We start from the raw sequence: 18,198 nt of genomic DNA, 5'->3' as shown, positions 1-18,198 counted from the left end.
AATATGTTTGAAAAAAAAAATCATCAAATTTTTGCCACATTTCTTAAGCTTTTGTTGTTGTTTTAGGGTTATTTTAGTTAGCCTCCAGAAAAAAATCCTTACCAATTAACCATACTTTAAAAGTCTGTCTACCTGTAAAACAGGATTTTTTTTCTTTGTTGCCTGAGTAATAAACATTTACCAGATATTTATTCTGGAATCAAATTAAAGACTTGAATTTGTAATAAAATTGCTTTCTTTTTTCAGTGTCGCCTGGACCATGTGAGATTGTTGTTTTAGGATCAACACTAAATAGTATCAGCATCAGCTGGGGTGATGGTGGACAAAACTACATAAACTACCAGGTGTCACTTGACCCACAAGGAGTCATTCAATCTAATGTCCAATCACGTACTGCAACATTCAGCGGGCTCACGCCAGGTGCACGATATACCATTACTGTACTCTGAATGCCGACGCAAATTTCTCAAAAATTTCAAATTTCTCAAAAATTTCAAATTTCTCAAAAATACATAAACTACCAGGTGTCACTTGACCAATCACGTCCAATCACGTACTGCAACATTCAGCGGGCTCACGCCAGGTGCACGATATACCATTACTGTACTCTGAATGCCGACGCAAATTTCTCAAAAATTTCAAATTTCTCAAAAATTTCAAATTTCTCAAAAATACATAAACTACCAGGTGTCACTTGACCCACAAGGAGTCATTCAATCTAATGTCCAATCACGTACTGCAACATTCAGCGGGCTCACGCCAGGTGCACGATATACCATTACTGTACTCTGTTTGCCTGCAAGTGGAGATGCACTGGCAAATACACAGCAATACCGCACTAGTAAGTTCAAGCAATATTGTTAACGTTTCCACACAAAATGGATTAATAATATCATCGGCAGAATGCAACTAATTTTTTTTGTGTGCGTTTTGGGGGGAAAATTCATATATTCAATGCAAAAGGTCAAAATTTTCATTTGATCGTCAGCTTTTCATCCCAGCTACATACACTTTACATATCATTAGATTTATAAAGTTTACTTTTTCAGGACTGTTAAATATCAATTTTTAATCATTTGCTATAAAATTTGTATTATATATCGCTAATTTCAAAAAATCAAAATTATTTGATATCAGAAGGACATTCTTCGTATTCAGAATGCAATTTGATATGTCTGATGTGCTCTCATGTCCCACAAAAATACTGTCCAAATGTTCATGCCCCATCCCTTAACTGACATACACACTACTGACATTATTGTAATGTAATGCTTGAAATCAAAGGAGATATCTTACCCTTCCCAGAATCCTTTGCAACATGATACATTTCATCAAAAGCCACTTCCATTTGTACAGTCTCCTGTTGTTTTCATTATCAGAATACTGAAATGGGAGAAATGCATTATGGGAAGTGAAAGATATCTTCTCTGGGTTGAAGTCCCTATTTGTGTAGTTTTTGAGACAAATTCTGCATGCATGATGACACATTTCAATACCTCGTTTTCTCCTTACAGAACCATCGCCTCCGACTTCACTCAGAGCATCTGGCGCAACTGCGGTTTCCATCCTTCTAACTTGGAATTCAGCGCAGAACGATTTAAATTCATATGACATTTTCTATAGTGTCGGCAGTACAGATACACCAATACTAGCTGGAAACGTGGATGGTACCGTTAACACGTTTAGAGTTACGGGTCTTAATCCAGGTACTCTGTACAGCTTCTCTGTGTATGCGGTTGCAGGATCGGACCAAACTGGTGATCTTTCCGTCAGCACGCCAGCTGTGACAATTGGAAGCACAAGTGAGTGATTGAACCACACTGGCAACATTGCTGTTTTCTTACAGTGCCTCTGATTGGTTAATTACAGGATATGATCATCTGTGTAACCAATCAAAAGGTTGCTGTTTTTTTTGGAGGAATTATGCTACCTCAGAAAATCAAATTTCATGATACCTGTCCGGTGATCTTGCTCTCCCTTTCGAGGTTCTCAATTTTCATTTGGGTAGGGATGTGCAGGTGGGGTTCCAAAACCATAACCCCAAAAATTCCAAATTTGACAAAAAAGAGACCCTGCATGAGATCCTGGGTAAATGAATCATGAAAGTACTCTGTCCTTTGGAGGTAACGTTAAAATACCAAATTTGACAAAAAGAATCAAAAATACTCATTTTTAATTATTTCTGTTCTTGTGGGAGATTGTGACCTAATGGTTAGGGTACTTGCTTTTAGTGCATGAGATCCTGGGTTCAATTCCTGGCGGTGGAGATTTGCTAGGAAATTGACTGTGGGAAAAAATTTCTGAAATTAATTGGCAACCTCTGTATACTAAATTCAGACTTCCACTCTCCCCATGGTTTATTTAGAAATGGGTAAATGAATCATGAACGTACTCCATCCTTAGGAGAGGGTGTTATGCCGTTGGTTGTGTGTACAGAGAGCCATACCTGTACATGTATCTTGCAGCCAGTTTAAGTAAAAGAGTAGGGTGTTAATCCCTGACTGTTCCCAACGCATCCCAGTGTCCAAATGGACCCAATGGAAATAAGCTTCAGTAGAGGCTTTCTTGGCTTATCCAGGTTTGTCAAAACTAGGATAATAAATAAAAAAATTAAACTTTGTATCGGATAATGAATTGCTCAGAATTTGCACTGGCAATATTGTCAAAATCATTCTGTTTGTGAAATAAGTTGAGTTTATTAAATAAATAAAATCAAATGGACCCCATTGGAAATAAGCTTCAATAGAGGCTTTCTTGGGTTATCCAAAGTTGTCAAAACCCAAACAAATCAAACTACTGTCACTTTGCCCAATTTTTGATGGAATAATTTGCACGTTTTGAAAAAAAAACCACTCCATATCAAAACCAGTTTTCTAAAAATTGCAAACTAAGTTATACTGAAAAGGCTGAAAATGCACCCCAAATCTGCAGCATCTCCCTGTACCCACCTTTTCACTAAGACCGGCATCAATTTGATTTCAGCAGTTTTGGTTAGAGATTAATTAATTAAAGTTAATTTATTATTTCTTCTTGGGTCCAGATATGCACGGTCTCCTCTAGACTAATTCCAATCAGCCATCTACACTTCGTATGTACTATGTTATGCTTTGTAGTGACGACTGATTAACTTACAGTCCATATCGTGACGGACTTCTCAAGACTATTCAATGCGACTTTGGTTGTGCGCTGTAGCGCGACTGACTAGCGGCGCTTGGTCAAAAGGTCAATTTGGACAAACTCCGTCAAAAGGTCACAACTGGACACAACTGCGCATGCTCTATGCCACAGGAATCCTGTTGCAAAATCCATCACTTTGAGCTGAGCGGCAGCGGTATGACTCTGAAACTTGCCGCTCAGCACCGCTCCAAAATTGTATTTTGTTCTCATACGTCAGAGCGGCACCGCTCCAAGTTGATTTGAATTCAACTCCCAGCAGTGCTGCCGCCACGGCAAAGCGGTGGAGTGATCGATATATCAGCTTGCTGCTGGTCACCGCTAGCATTTCTGGTGAGACTGCGAAGTGAAGTAAAATCATCTTCAAAGTGGCAAGCGGCAGGAAAGTATGAAACCAGCATTAGAGCAGGTTACATCAGACGGCAGGATCTCAAACATACCTATCTGTCAGTATACACTTCATCAACCCCAATAGACTTCTACATGCATAGAATGACCTTTGAATGTATTGGGTACAAAAACTCAAGCTCCACAACTGGAGGTCAACTTTTGAGCTATTCTTTTTGAATGGAGGTTATTGAACTTTGCCATCTGAGATGAGATCGTTGGGCTCAAAGTGTCTCATCTGTCAGTACACAGTTCATCAACCCTAATAGACTTCTACATGCATAGAATGACCTTTGAATGTATTGGGTACAAAAACTCAAGCTCCACAACTGGAGGTCAACTTTTGAGCTATTCTTTTTGAATGGAGGTTATTGAACTTTGCCATCTGAGATGAGATCGTTGGGCTCAAAGTGTCTCATCTGTCAGTACACAGTTCATCAACCCTAATAGACTTCTACATGCATAGAATGACCTTTGAATGTATTGGGTACAAAAACTCAAGCTCTACAACTGGATGTCAACTTTTGAGCTATACTTTTTTTTTTTTTTTTATGCCTAAAAAAAATGTTTGATTGGCGTAACCCGACCGACCCTAAAATTATGCCCGACCCTATTCTTTTTTGTTTGTTTTTTTGCACAAAAAATAAATAAATAAATTTAAAAAAAAGGAAATAAATTAAATTTAAAAAAAAGAAGAAAAAAGTTACAAGGCCTTTATCAAATGCAATTTACAGTTTTAAAAGTTTTTAAAAAATCCCTACCTACCTCACCTCACCTCAGGTACCATCCTCATCATGGGGGTGGGTTGCAGCCAGTCTTGTGATGAGCCTCCATTTGCATCTGTCTTGTGTGGCTTGGGTCGCAGTGTATGTGGTCATTTCCGTCCAGGATTTGATGTTTGATTCCCATGATGTACATGGACGTCCTCTGCCTCGGTTACCTTGTGTTTTTCCTTGCAACAGGGTTCTAGCAAGGTTTCCTGCACTGCCTCTTGCTCACGTGACCAAAGTACTGTAGCTTGTGTTTTAGGCCTACCTACCTACCCTAATTTTTTTAATGTTGCGCCAATCAAACAATTTTTTTAGGCCTTATTGAGGTTTGCCATCAAGATGAGATTCTTTTGGCTCATCTTGGACAGGGGCGCAGCAAGGGGGGACAGGGTGGACGAAGTGTGTGGGCCAGAGGATTCAGGGCCACAAGCACAAAAGCGAAAAATTAAATAATGGCTGATAATTTAGAGCAGGGCCGGATTTACCATTGGGCCAGATGGGGCCCGGGTCCAGGGCCTCCAAAATTTGGGGGCCCCAAAATTGCCCTATGCATCTTTTAATCCCAATAACAGCATGCTTTTGGGCAAAATTGTACAATTTTTTGCACTTTGCGTGCATTCAAATAGCAGAATTCATGTTGAACCGAGGATGGTCCCCCTTCTCTTTTTGAATAGCTCTGACACTTAACATGCACAGGGTTTGACTCTTCCTGTACACAGCACTATCAGCTTTACGTGACTTTATGAGCCACACGACACTGTTCATTCACTACATATATCTGCATGTGCTAAGCAGTGTATGGGGGCGAGAAAGAATTCTACAATTACTGTATTGGTCCGAGTATAGTCCCACCCGTTTTTTAGGTGAAAATGTTTCACAATTGGGGGTGGGATTATACTCAAATTTAAAAAAAAATTTTTTTTTTTTTTTTTGGTTTTGGAGTGTCCCTGGACCTAAACCTAGATGCTAGGATCATTCATGGTTGAAATAAAAAAAAACTTTCAAGATGTTTTGTGTTTTTAATATGAAAATTGATAATTTGTATTCATGTCTTCTTTTTTTTAGGTCAACCATGAATGATCCTAGCATCTAGGTTTAGGTCCAATTTTTTTTTTTTTGAAATTGAGTATAATCCCACCCCAATTGTGAAATTTTTTTGAAAAATGGGAGGTGGGACTATACTCGAACGTGGGACTATACTCGGACGTATACGGTATATTTTTTGTACTGCTTGAAGCAGAGTCTGCTTCACAGTAAAAGAAATTAATCTCTGATAACCTCACAGTAACTGAACATAATTGCAGGATTCCCTACCTGGTAGGAACATTTTGGGATAGGCAAATGATTTAGAGGTCTATAGGTAATAGGTGAGAATTATTTGTTTTTGTTATACTTGGCGCATCAATTAAGTTCCAATATGCGCCTGCATAAATTCACACAAAGTGTGCGTCAGTCAAGCAATACGCAAAGAGCAATTTGTGTAGGTCATACGCCTAGCTGTTTGTCATGCTATTCTATATTAATCCACAATATTATGAGTCCCGCCAATTAAAGAGCTGATCAGATTTTCCAACTTTTTATGTTGATCAAATTAACATGTTTTCTTTTATTTTTAGCCTAATTTGAGATGTGTTACCCAACTTTCACACTGTTTTTCAGCATTTTTGAGCATTTTAGCTTTTTTCACTGAAGGTCAAGTTTCAGATCTGATTTGATATGGGAATAATAGATATCTTATTTGATTGTTTGTAGAATATTGTTTTGCAACACAATAGAGAGGTTACCTTTAAGTTGATATAAACAGATAACAGCAGATGAGACCTACTCATTATTCCAGAAAAATACAGCACTAATTTTTTGGAATTATAAAAATATTATCTTGTTTTGCCAAATAAAACATAGCTAAATCCTAATCCTTTAATTAGTCCTAACTAGCAATAAAAGTCAAATTTTAATATTTTGCCAATTTTTGGAAATTAGGGCCACAAGCATGCATATTTAGGGTGTTTTTTCGTATGCTGTGACAATCAAGCCCAAAGACTTGTGCTCAGACTTATTTCAGTTTATGCATTCTGATTTTTGGAAAAGACGTTTCATTCTTAATAACCAACCATTTAATTAAAGTAACACAAAAAAGTGAAAATTAGAGCAACATTTTGGCATATACTCAAGATTTTGAATGCTAAGACTTGTTCCAAGTCTTTGATTTTTGTGACTCGGTTGTCAGAAAACATGCCGTAAATGCATGTTTTGGCTCTTTTTCAAGAAATTAGTAAAATAGTGAACCTTTTCATTTATTTCCAGTTAAGACTAAATGAATGATTAGGATTGAGCTATGTTTCATTTGGCAAAAGAACTTGATAATGTTTTTTTAATCCAAAAAAATGAGTGCTGTATGTTTCTGGAATGGGAAGTAGCTATATATATATAGAGCTTGTAACCCTTTCAAAATCTTACATTTCACCACCTTCTTTCTCTTTTTAAATTTCATCAGCCACCATTCCTCCTGGTCGAATCTTTGTCCAATTCCTGGCTAATAATGAAATTGGCGTTGTCTTTGGACCAATCAATGGCGTGGCCGATTATGTCATCAGCATCTCACCAGATGATGCCAGTAACAGCTTTGCTGTGTTCAATGCCAACACTGGATATAGTCACCTATTCACACCCCTTCAACCAAATACTGTGTATACAATTACGGTAACATCACAAAGTGTCGGACAGGGCGCTGGACAACAGACATATACAACACAAGTTCGAACAGGTGAGAATTTTAATATTTAATTCTTGTTGGGTTAGGTGTGTGTGTGAGTGGATATTAGTGCTGTTGTCGCATGATTTTTCTCATGTTGATATGATTTTTGTCTTGTTGTTATGTCGAATAATTGCATCCGGATGTCAACATAATGTCAACATAAATTTGTTGGCAGGGGGAGTGCTCCAAATCAAATCAAATCAAATAAAAGAAATCCATCATGATTTTATTAAATGGGCTATTCCAGTTGAAATCCACACTAGCCCTGTGGAAGATTTTGGAAATACCTTCCACAGGAGGAGTAAGGTTTTCAAATGTAAATGGCCAGAGTTGTTCATTTTAAAAATCATACTCCCCCTGTATTATGGTTTTACCTATATCTTCCACAACTGGACTGAGTATTTCTAATGGAAGTTATCCAGTTGTTTATTCTATTTGAAACCTATACTCCCTCTGTGGAAGACTTTAGCTAAATCTTCCATAGGGGTAGTGTGGATTTGAAATGAAATAGCCCAATATCTTGTATGTACTTTGCAAGCATTATCTAAACCTTGCATTTGATATACTATCCCAATCATTTGTCCAAATGAATAAGCACTGTCAAATATGTAATTTAAATACTGTGCAATACTGGGATTTTTTACTAGTTAACCCATCATTTTTGTCAACATCTCCAAATTTATATTGGTTCAGTCAACATAAATACATGTCGACAGCCGTGGATATGTGACATATAAGTGCATTGCGTGTGTATGCATGCATGCCTGTGTTATGTTTTGCATATGTCATGTTTTATGCTGTATTCGTAAGTAACATTTCAGTATTTGTAGGTAAGAATTGGACTTTTGGTGGATATCGCAATCAAATCTTCATTTTATAAAGCACTTTGAATGTATTATTTTCTTTGTGCGTTTATTGATACTAGAGACCCTATCATGTATTACTAATGTCAGTTCACAGCGGTTGAATGAGGATTGAAGTAAGAAACAAAGGCACTTAAGACTAGGGGTCTGTTACCGTCAAGCAAAATTTTAAATATGTGGACAAACTCAAAAAAATAGAAATCCTTGATCCTTTTAGCATGGAAAGGGTTTAGGGGGACATTTTAAAATGACATTTAAAAGTTGCATTTGGCCTGTTGGCATGGTAACGGACAAACAAATTTTAGTCGAAAATGACCAAAATTTACAATTTTCATTTTTGAAAAAGGGCAAAGTTTGGTCGAATGCCACAAATATATAAGATGTGATATAATTTTTAATTTTTTCTTCAGATAGGAGCATGCTTTGGTAGGCCTTGCAAATGAAGAAAAAGCTTGTCACTCTTTTAAAAGATCCTTTAATTTTAAGTAGAAAAAACACATTTTTGGGCAAAAATTGTAAATGTCATTTTACCCCAACATTGAAGGGGTGTAACTGTAAAGAAGAAGTTGATATTTTGTAATTGTATGGTGGCATAGCTAGAGTGAACCCTTGCTGACAGATATATAGTTTCAAAAAATTGGGGTCTCAACTTCTAAAGAAGTTCTGGCTTTTTAAAAGTACCAAGTTTTTGAAAAAATGTGTATTTTTTAAGGGGAATTTATGGCAAAAAAGACAAATTTCGCTTAAAAGGATTGTGTTTAAATAACCGTAATGAAATAATTATTGAATATATTTCTATTGATGAAAAGATTAAGTGACTTCTTAAATTTGAGTCTCAGTTTTAAATGGTACAAACAAGCTATATTATCCATACAGACCTTTTAAGCATGTTAAGCAGATTAGACAGATCGCAGCGCTATTCAAATACAGATAGAGGACAGCGCTTGGAAGCCAGGTTGCTTTTAGCATCAGACAGCTAGCTACCCGGTACAAACAACAGAGTTCACCAACTTTACGAGAACACCAATCAGGGGCTGTGCAATAATGATAATTGATAAGCCCTGTAGGAAGGGTAAATATGGGGGGTGTCCAAGAATTTTTGGCAACCCCCAAAAAGGGGGGAACAATTTTTGGCAGGTCAAAGGGGTGAGGAGTCTAGCACATGAACCTATACCATGGTTCCTAGCCGTCGCAAAGGAGCTCATAGGGTCATACTGCAGTTACTGTCCGTTTTCCTATACACAATACACAATGCTCTCACCATTGACGCGCGACCTTTACAAATAGTGTATGTTAGAAGTATATTGCATTTGCCTAGTTAACATCACTGTGTGAAAAATAACCGCCAATATTTAAACTATTCTCCAAACTTCTAGCAAATATATTTCTCTAACATGACCTAAAATTACAGCTAGGTTAGATGTTCAGAAATAGTCGCACTTTCAGTAGAATATGAGTGAGGGCAAAGCATAGCTAGCTCATAGCTAGCCAACTCCCGTGTTAATTGAATGGAGATTTGACCGAAAATATTGAGCTATATTGGTAACGGACCGCTCCGTTCTGAAGGATGCCACAAAAAAAAAGCGGTACAAGCTACATTTAAACTATTCTATGAAATTCTAGAAAATATAGTTTTGTAACATGTCCTAAATTTTTAGCTAATTTAGGTGTTTGGAAATAGTCGCACTTTTGTGTTTTAGGAAGGATATGTAAACGACAGATAACACCAAAAATATGAAGAAATTATTTCCAAACCGTGTTAAGTCAACAATCATTATGTTGCTCATTTTCAAGAATGCTGGTTAACAAAAAGCAGGCCATTGTCTCATTTAAGTGAACAAAGGTCCACATACCATTGTTTCCTTTGCGTTTCCTTTATAATCAGTTACCCAACTGAAGCTGTATTATAGCACCTCATAGCGATACCGCACATATAAAACAGACACATGTGCACAACCAGATAAGATCCGATTTAATCAGTTGAGCTGTTTCAATGAGTGTTATCTTGGTTTAATAGCTTTTAATGGGGTTTAAGTCCTGCAAAGGTCGAGATGAATTCTACTGTAGACATGACTGCATCATGTACTGACAATATACCGGTAAACGACACATCTGATTTGCCCAGATTTTTGTTTGCCACTGCAAGCTAGGTGGTGGCAATGGACATTGGAGCACATTTACGGGGCAGACTATACTACAGACACGTTCTGATAAGGGCTTAGAAAAACAGTGCAGAAATGTTCAAATATGCAAAATTCTTTGCTCACTACGCTTGCATTATACATCTAGACCATTATTATAAGGTTTGCAAATTGGGAACTCAAACATATGTCATGTAAATGTGCGGGGGAGATTTGTTGGCAGGCGGAAGGGCAAGCAATTCTTTTGGCACGCCGTTTGGAAGTTTTAAGCCTAGCCCTCAGGAAGCATGTAAAGTTTCATCTCCAGCAGATGGATCTTCAGGGAATTCAACATCAGAAAATGTTAACCAAGAAACATTTGAAAATCATCAACATCATGAACTATGTGCTGCTTTTAACATCAGGCAGCTACTAGTACTAACCCAGTACAATCAACAGTGTTCACAAATTCTACGAGAACAACAATCAACAATAGTATAAGTATGTGAAGCTTTAGCTTCAGTAGATGAATCTACTAGCTACGGTGGATTCAAGAGGTATATTGCAAACGCTATTCAGTTACCCAAGAAAACATGTACATCGACATACATAAAGCATTGAAGCATTGACGCTAGTAGCTCACATTCAGTCAGGAAAATATGACAAAATTACAAACATCAAAATTAAAAAGCCTTCTAGCCAAGATAAGAGGAAATACAAGCGGACAGCAATGCATTCTTCCTGAATCAGAGATATGATTAGGTCATGAATTGGCCCTAAAGATTATATACCACGAATAGGCCTGTGACATTGAATTTTAAAAACAATAATTCAAGTGCATTGTCCAGTCCCCATGTTTTTATAAACATTTTCTATTGTTTTGTACAATGTTTGATCTTTCTTACATTTGAGATTTGTTTTCAGTATCATGCAGTCTTAGAACTAAATTTATAGATAACATTGTATAAAACAAAGAAAAATGTTACTTGGTATGTCAGTTGCTGTTGTTGCTATAAACCCCAGATAAGGTAGAAACAACTGGTAAAAAGGACTTAAATATTATAAATCCACGAAATTATCACATTCTCATTATGTTTAAACCATATTTAGATTATTGGTGAGGTATTTCAGATAAAGTCAATCAATGAGTCCAGTAGTGAATATAGGCCTAAATAAGAAGTAGAAATGATTATTATACATGGAAACCCCTAGCCTACTCCAGAGTAGTGACCAACTGAAATATAATGTGTTTTATTTGGTTTCAATAGTTATAATAATCGATTTATCCATTGTTTAGGATTTATCCATTGTTTAACACATCTTCTTCATCTATGACTATTGTAAATAATTCTAATAATAACATCAATAGCCAAAATGTAAATTCTATTCATTCACCTCATCATCCAGGTAGTAAATTTAACTAAAATGACATAGTCTCCATAAAAGCTTCCACGGAATATAGAACAGAAATGGCAAAGACGCCATGGAAACTCCTACAGAAATAGCTAAGTCGCCACGAGAGTGATCACGTGTATGAGGGCGGTATAACAAGTCCATTTTATTTTACAGGCTTATTTTACGCCGTGGTGACTTTGTCATTTTTGTAAAAGTAGACACGGTAGTCTATTGACCCAGTCGCTTAAAACGTATTAAAATCGTATTAATACTGGTTGCTCATTATAGTCTTCAACATTCAAAAAAATAATGTGTTATTAAAAAAATTGTCTGAAGCAGGGCCGTAGATAAGCCGGGCCTGAAGATAAATAGTAACACATAATTGACAAAAATTGTAAAGTTAATTCATGTATAGGCCTAAACTGATTTTTCAACTTGAAAGGGATATACATTTTGTAGGCCTACTCTTATTTGAGTAGATATGAAGCGAACAATATATATTATATTTACAATCGAATTTTATCCTCCTGTCGTTTACATTGCACACAATATAAATGAGAGGCCTATACTTAATTATAATTATCCTCATGCTTTGTCTTCGTGACGAATCGGTTATTGCTATAATTCGCCTAATATTATAGGCCTACCTAAGATGCGAGATATATAGCATGACAAGACTATATAAAAAAAGTATAAACCGACTCAGTATAAAGTAGGGCCATATGGCCTATATAATATTGAAATAGGCTTAAGGAATTGGAGCTAATTGGAACGTTTGTATGGTGTTTTTGGGGGGCCATCAGACACACCAAATTGCATTCTGCATACGAAGAATATCCTTATGATCAAATCATTTAGATTTTTTGGGTGGGTGTAGTTCTGTCCTGGCAAGAAGAAGTTTATGTTCGTTAAGTCGTAATTCTGTACTGGCAAGAAGAAGTTTATGTTCACTAAGTCATCTGACCCCGGGCCACCTCCCAGTGGTCATCTCAGGTCAAATTACTAAAAGTGTCGTGTGGATATGAAACTTGGTAGGTACAGTCAACATTTAAAGCCCATTTTTTGGAAGGTCACCCAGGGGTCATCTGAGGTCAAATTAATAAAAACTGTTGTATGGGCATGGAACTTGGTGGGTAGGCCCTATAGGCTACAGTCAACATTTAGAGCCAAATTTCTGGAAGGTCATTTTGGGGTCACCAGGGGTCTCTGAGGTCAAATTAGTAAAAAATGTCATATTGGGCATGAAACTTAGTGGGTACAGTCACCATCAGCCAGGTAATCGCGCCCGGCTGAGAACGCCAAATATGGCTATTAAACCGCTTTGTAGGCCTAATGATTAATATTATCATACCGCATGCAGTTGATAGCACCGTATTATCATGACTGTATGCCTAGTGTCTAGCAGATCGCTTGTTTACAAAGTTGTACTCAAAGTACTGTCATGACTATGCTAAACGAGCCCATGCACAAAACTATGACTCCTAGATTTCTGATGGTATAATATAAAATTTATAGTTTTGTGGAGCAAGACGGGTGGGGATGATGCCAGTGATTACGAAGTGCCCCTTTAAGATTGGCTATTAACTTGACACCAAAAGACCTATAAATCATTTAGTGAACTTAGACTAGAGTGGTAGGCCTATACCGCAATTGAACACTTAAAATGCATGCTGTGACGTGAACACTGCTGGGTCTAGGGCCTATACACTCGCATTTATAGCCTAAGTTTCTATATTAAAAAGCATGATAGTACATACCATGTCATACATAATTAAAACTGGCTATATACCATCTTATGGCCTTGGAGCAAGATGATGATGGGGATGATGATGTTGATTATCTGAAGTGCCCCTTAAGATTAGCGATCAACTTGCATTGGCACCAAAAGACCTATAGATTATATACGAACCTGAAGAGGTACCGCAATTGAACTGCATGCTGTAGATACTGGGACTATAAGGGCATAATTATACACACTCGTATATATTATAATTTTCTATATGGAACACAGCATGATACATAATTAATACCATCTCTACTGAGATAGCGTATGTAAGATTGTGTAGCTTGCTATCTACAGTAGATAGCACCGATGAGGGTTTCTGGTGGTACGGTAGGCAATGGTCTCAACTTTTTTGGAGTAAGCATGTAAAGCGTATATTCACACTAACAACAAAAACCCACACACCCCACACATGTATACCTGCAGACCCCACGTTCATCAACTATATCTTCAATGTATAAGGCCTAATTTATAGCTTTTGATTTTGAGCGCAGAATTCAGAAAAATAGAGTTTGAGCTCACTTTACATTATTTTACACCCATGGCGACTTTGTCATTTTGGTAAAAGTAGACATGGTGACTTCCCTATTTTTGTAAAAGTAGCCACGGTAGTCTATCAATCCAGTCGCGTTGAAACGCTTGTTGAAAATCGTAATGCTGGTTGCACTATTCGAATCCTCGAAACTACTGTTTTGTGCGACGATAATTATACATTATATTTTATCATTGCTGTTTATAATGTTGTTAGTGTTTGGTGGTGGTGGTATGTGTGTGTGTGTGTGTGGGGGGGGGTGTTTGGGTTTTTTGGGTGGTGGTGTGGTGATAGTCTATCATTCATATATAAGTTCATTCATTCATTCATCCATCCGCTCGTTCAACAATACATTCATTCATATATTCGTCTCAGATTCATTCATTCAACAATTCATTCATTCACTCCTTCATTCATTAAAGATACACATCTTATAATCTTTATAAGATTGTAAATCATTATTTTATCAATTCAATCTAATACTGCCATACTGGAACTATAAAATTTGCAACTCACTTTGCTCGTGTTGCGTCCGAAAACTTCGGATTTCATCAGGCATCTGATCGGAAGCAATGTAGCAAAGCGAGTTGCAAATTTTAGTTCCAGTATTATTACTATATAGGCCCAGGCCTAGATTGAATATAATTATAAAATAATGTTTTGAACTGCTAGATGAATAATCTACACCAAGATATTGTAAATCATTATTTTCTATTAATGTATGCAGTGCATATTTTAATAATTAGATATCGTAAAATCCTATCCTATATTTTGCATATTATCATATCATATAGGCCTAATTATCTTCATCGAATTATATCCCCCAATTGTTCCCATTGTTTGCGTGTACAATAGGGCAATAGGATATTTGCATATGAGCCGATCACATTGGTCAAGTTGATCATACTTCCTGGATTCCGACCACTTCAAATAATTATCCTCTATTATTTAGTCATAAGTTTTTATTTCAGTAGATATGAACCAAACAATATTATTGAATATTATTGATAATAGAATTATACCCCCGCTATTGTTGCTATTGTTTATGCATATAGTGCGGCATTTGCATTATGAGCTGATTACCTTGGTCAAGTTGATCAAATTTCCTGGTTTCCGACCACTTCAAATCATGATACTCTATAGTTAAAAGCTCTTATATCAGTAGATATGAACCAAACAATATATATTATTGATAATCGAATTATATCCTCCTATTGTTTATTTATTTATTTATTTATTAACCATATTTAAGCAGGGTAACCTACTCAACAAATATTACAATGTTGATTTTCAGTAGGGCCCTGAGACAAACATATAAAAGCATTAAATACACGTAGAATATACATTATTAAAAACCATAAGAAATTGAGCTTACATAAACATTACACAGCATTAAAATACCTTATATAAATATTATACAGCATGAAAACCAAGTTTTTGTAATTAACAATAATTGAAAGAGAAACACGAAGTATGTAAAAACATTTGACATGTATGAGCTGCAGAATTAGTTGTGCTACAATTTCAGGTCTTCTTTGAGTTTCTTTTTGAATTGCATTAGTGAGTTGACTTGGCGAATATCTTTGAAATAACATTCCATAAAGCGCTACCTTTGTATTGGAAAGAGCTTTTACCATAATTTGTATTGCACTTTGGAACATATAAATCGCCATTTACACTACCTCTAGTGTTAACAGAATGAATGATTGTTGCTATTGTTTATATAAAATTTGCATACTGAATCACGTCACACTTTCTTGATTGTGACCACCGACCACTTTATCCTCCATAGGCTATAATAGACATATAATAAGAATAATGATAATACTATAAAATATAATATATAATATAATATAATATAATATAATATAATATAATATAATATAATATATAATATAATATAATATAATATAATATAATATAATATAATATAATATAATATAATATGAATATATAATAATACAAATTATGACATGAAAATGTAATACAAAGTGAGATGTGGACATTACTAAATCATTAGAAAAAAACCCATTAATGAACCTAACATGACTTGATAATGGAATATACAACCTCAATATGTAGGCATAGGCCTATCATGATATATGAAACTGTTAAGTTAAGTAGGAAAAAAAAATACCGTTTATAATAGTGAAATAATTATACGCATAATCAATGTTTAGGCTATGCAAGGCCTATATATATAGTACGGTATACGCATACGCAATATATTTTGGGCAAATATTTGTGCAAAATCGACACTTTAAAATAGTATTTTGTTTAGAATGTTTGCATCAAGTTTTCAAAAATGTTTTGAGTGTTATTTAAGCGATTTTATACCCTTTATAAAACCGGACATTTTAACGTTTTTTGTAAAAGTGTGTTTGTTGGGTAGTGTACTAGGCTCAAATAATAATGGGTCAAAATGAACATTGAGTCGCCAAATCCCGGTGCGTCTCTGTCTCACGTAAGCAATTCCAAAAGTTGACAGCCCTGTTATGAGGCCCAAAAGTTTCCATAATTCCAGGGTTCAGACCAACCTTAAAAGGATGCACAAAGGATTGAGGTTTGGTGTGAATTTACTTTAACAGCAAGTAACAGGATTTGATCAACTTTGAAATTCCACCCCTGTATAAGCAGCCATTTTGGATTTATGCAAATTAGGTACTGTTCCACTACTTGGATTTTCGGGACTTCTTTAATAATAATGTTTTTTGAAATGAATGGTGATTAAATGGATTCTGTTGCAATTAGTGATGGGTTAACCCCTTACTCATCTTAATTTGATTGGCCTACTAGACCGTGTTCCAACCAGCAAGTTTGCGTTAAAGTTGACAACCAGCTTATTTTTTTTTTTTAAATTGGGTATACTGAATTTGATTCAATTGTCTGCCAGGCAGAATTTTGAGACTGTGACCCTCAAAAAGACCCAATAGGATAGTATATAGGGGGGCAAATTTGATACCAAGAACACTTTCCAAGATGTCAAATTATTCATCCATCCCAAGGATCACAGAAATGTTTGTGCGCATACAATCTACAGTTGGGACACAAAAGGTCCAAGTTCGAATTGCTTGTTGTGAATGGGTCCAAAGTTGCTCCAACTTTAGTAAAAATCAAGACAAATATTTATTGTTCATCTAGCTTAGAGGCTTCAGAAAATGAAAAGTTTGCACTATCTACCATGTCTACTGTCTGTTCAATTAGCTTAGATTCTTGAATTTTTAAGATATTTGAAAAAAAATACAAAATTTGCGGTCAAAGTCATCAAAGAAAAGTGTTAGCACAGCCTTAGACCTAACGTGATTTATACTTTTCAAATTCTAAAGTTCAATTTAAAACCCGATTTCTTTTCAATTTTGGTCTTTTCCCGCGATATTTTCAAAACAAGCCGTAGAACGTCGGGTACCATAAACTTTTTTGAATCAATCCATTTAGAGCAATGGGGACGCCGGACGATATGTCACAATGCGCTGAGATAGTATTTATTCGACCATCCGCATCAAGAATTGTCCAGCAAAATAGCTACAGGGTGTCCCTAAAAAAAAAAAAAGCCCCTCATTGAGCCCTCTCTTTCTCCTATTTCAGAAAAGTTGATCAAGTATATGTTGGTATGTAAAGAAGCCTTTACCCGTTAGCTTTAATAAACCGAAACAATTATTTCAATCGGCTCATAACTTTTGAAGATATGCCCTTTTCAAGAAATGTATCTGTTTTCACTCTGTCCACGGAGGAGGTTTGGCTACTTCAAACATTGAAAAGTGCATATACCATGCATGAATATAAAACATTCCTCGATGATAACTTTATAAAATAATAACTTTATTTTAGGGAATGGGCTTTACCGGTGGGCTTATGGGTTATGGATTTTAGTGTCATTAATTTGGGCGAAATTGATGTGGGATGGGACTTCTTTTGCTATACTTGCAGTTACTTATGTTTTTCTCGGTTATTTTATGCCTTTTTGTTTTATTATGTCTCTTACGTTCCTACTTTATTCTTTCTTGCTTTCTTTTTATTGACAACATAAGTCATTTCTCTTTTTGGAATAAAAGGTAGCCCTGAAAAGGGCTCTTTAGTTTGTCTTTTGAAGTGAGTTTACTGTGCTGCTCTGCCCTCCACCTGGCTGCCTCCTTGACGAATACAGGTTTCAGCCCTAATCCTCATTGCATCAATTACGTTGCGTACCAACCTTGTGCGCCGGATACTTGTGAATATAGCAGTAATACGTTTGCAAAGATCTTGGAATTTGCCACAAATGAAGAAATCAAGTGGTGTAAGGTCTGGTGATCTTTTTTATCTTTCCCACAAGACACAAAAGTGCCCTGTGCTTTTATTTTCATTATATATTTTCAAAATCACAAGAATCAATAAAAATCACACAAGAAAAATCACAAATGCAGCATCAATATAAAAATGTTA

At 36.0% G+C, this 18,198-nt stretch overlaps 1 protein-coding gene across 1 annotated transcript in view; it reads left to right on the top strand.

Moving 5' to 3' along the window:
• Nucleotides 1–18,198, top strand: part of LOC140166984 (tenascin-R-like) — a 43,862-nt gene that overhangs the window by 1,653 nt on the left and 24,011 nt on the right. Inside the window, exons 2-5 of the mRNA XM_072190466.1 lie at nt 247–440; nt 688–841; nt 1,515–1,802; nt 6,826–7,095. Coding sequence (XP_072046567.1) covers nt 247–440; nt 688–841; nt 1,515–1,802; nt 6,826–7,095 — 906 coding nt within the window. The remainder of the gene's footprint in view (nt 1–246; nt 441–687; nt 842–1,514; nt 1,803–6,825; nt 7,096–18,198) is intronic.

Source organism: Amphiura filiformis, chromosome 12 (genome assembly GCF_039555335.1).
Source record: "Amphiura filiformis chromosome 12, Afil_fr2py, whole genome shotgun sequence".
Classification (NCBI taxonomy): domain Eukaryota; kingdom Metazoa; phylum Echinodermata; class Ophiuroidea; order Amphilepidida; family Amphiuridae; genus Amphiura; species Amphiura filiformis.
This window is presented reverse-complemented; position numbering and strand designations above follow the sequence as displayed.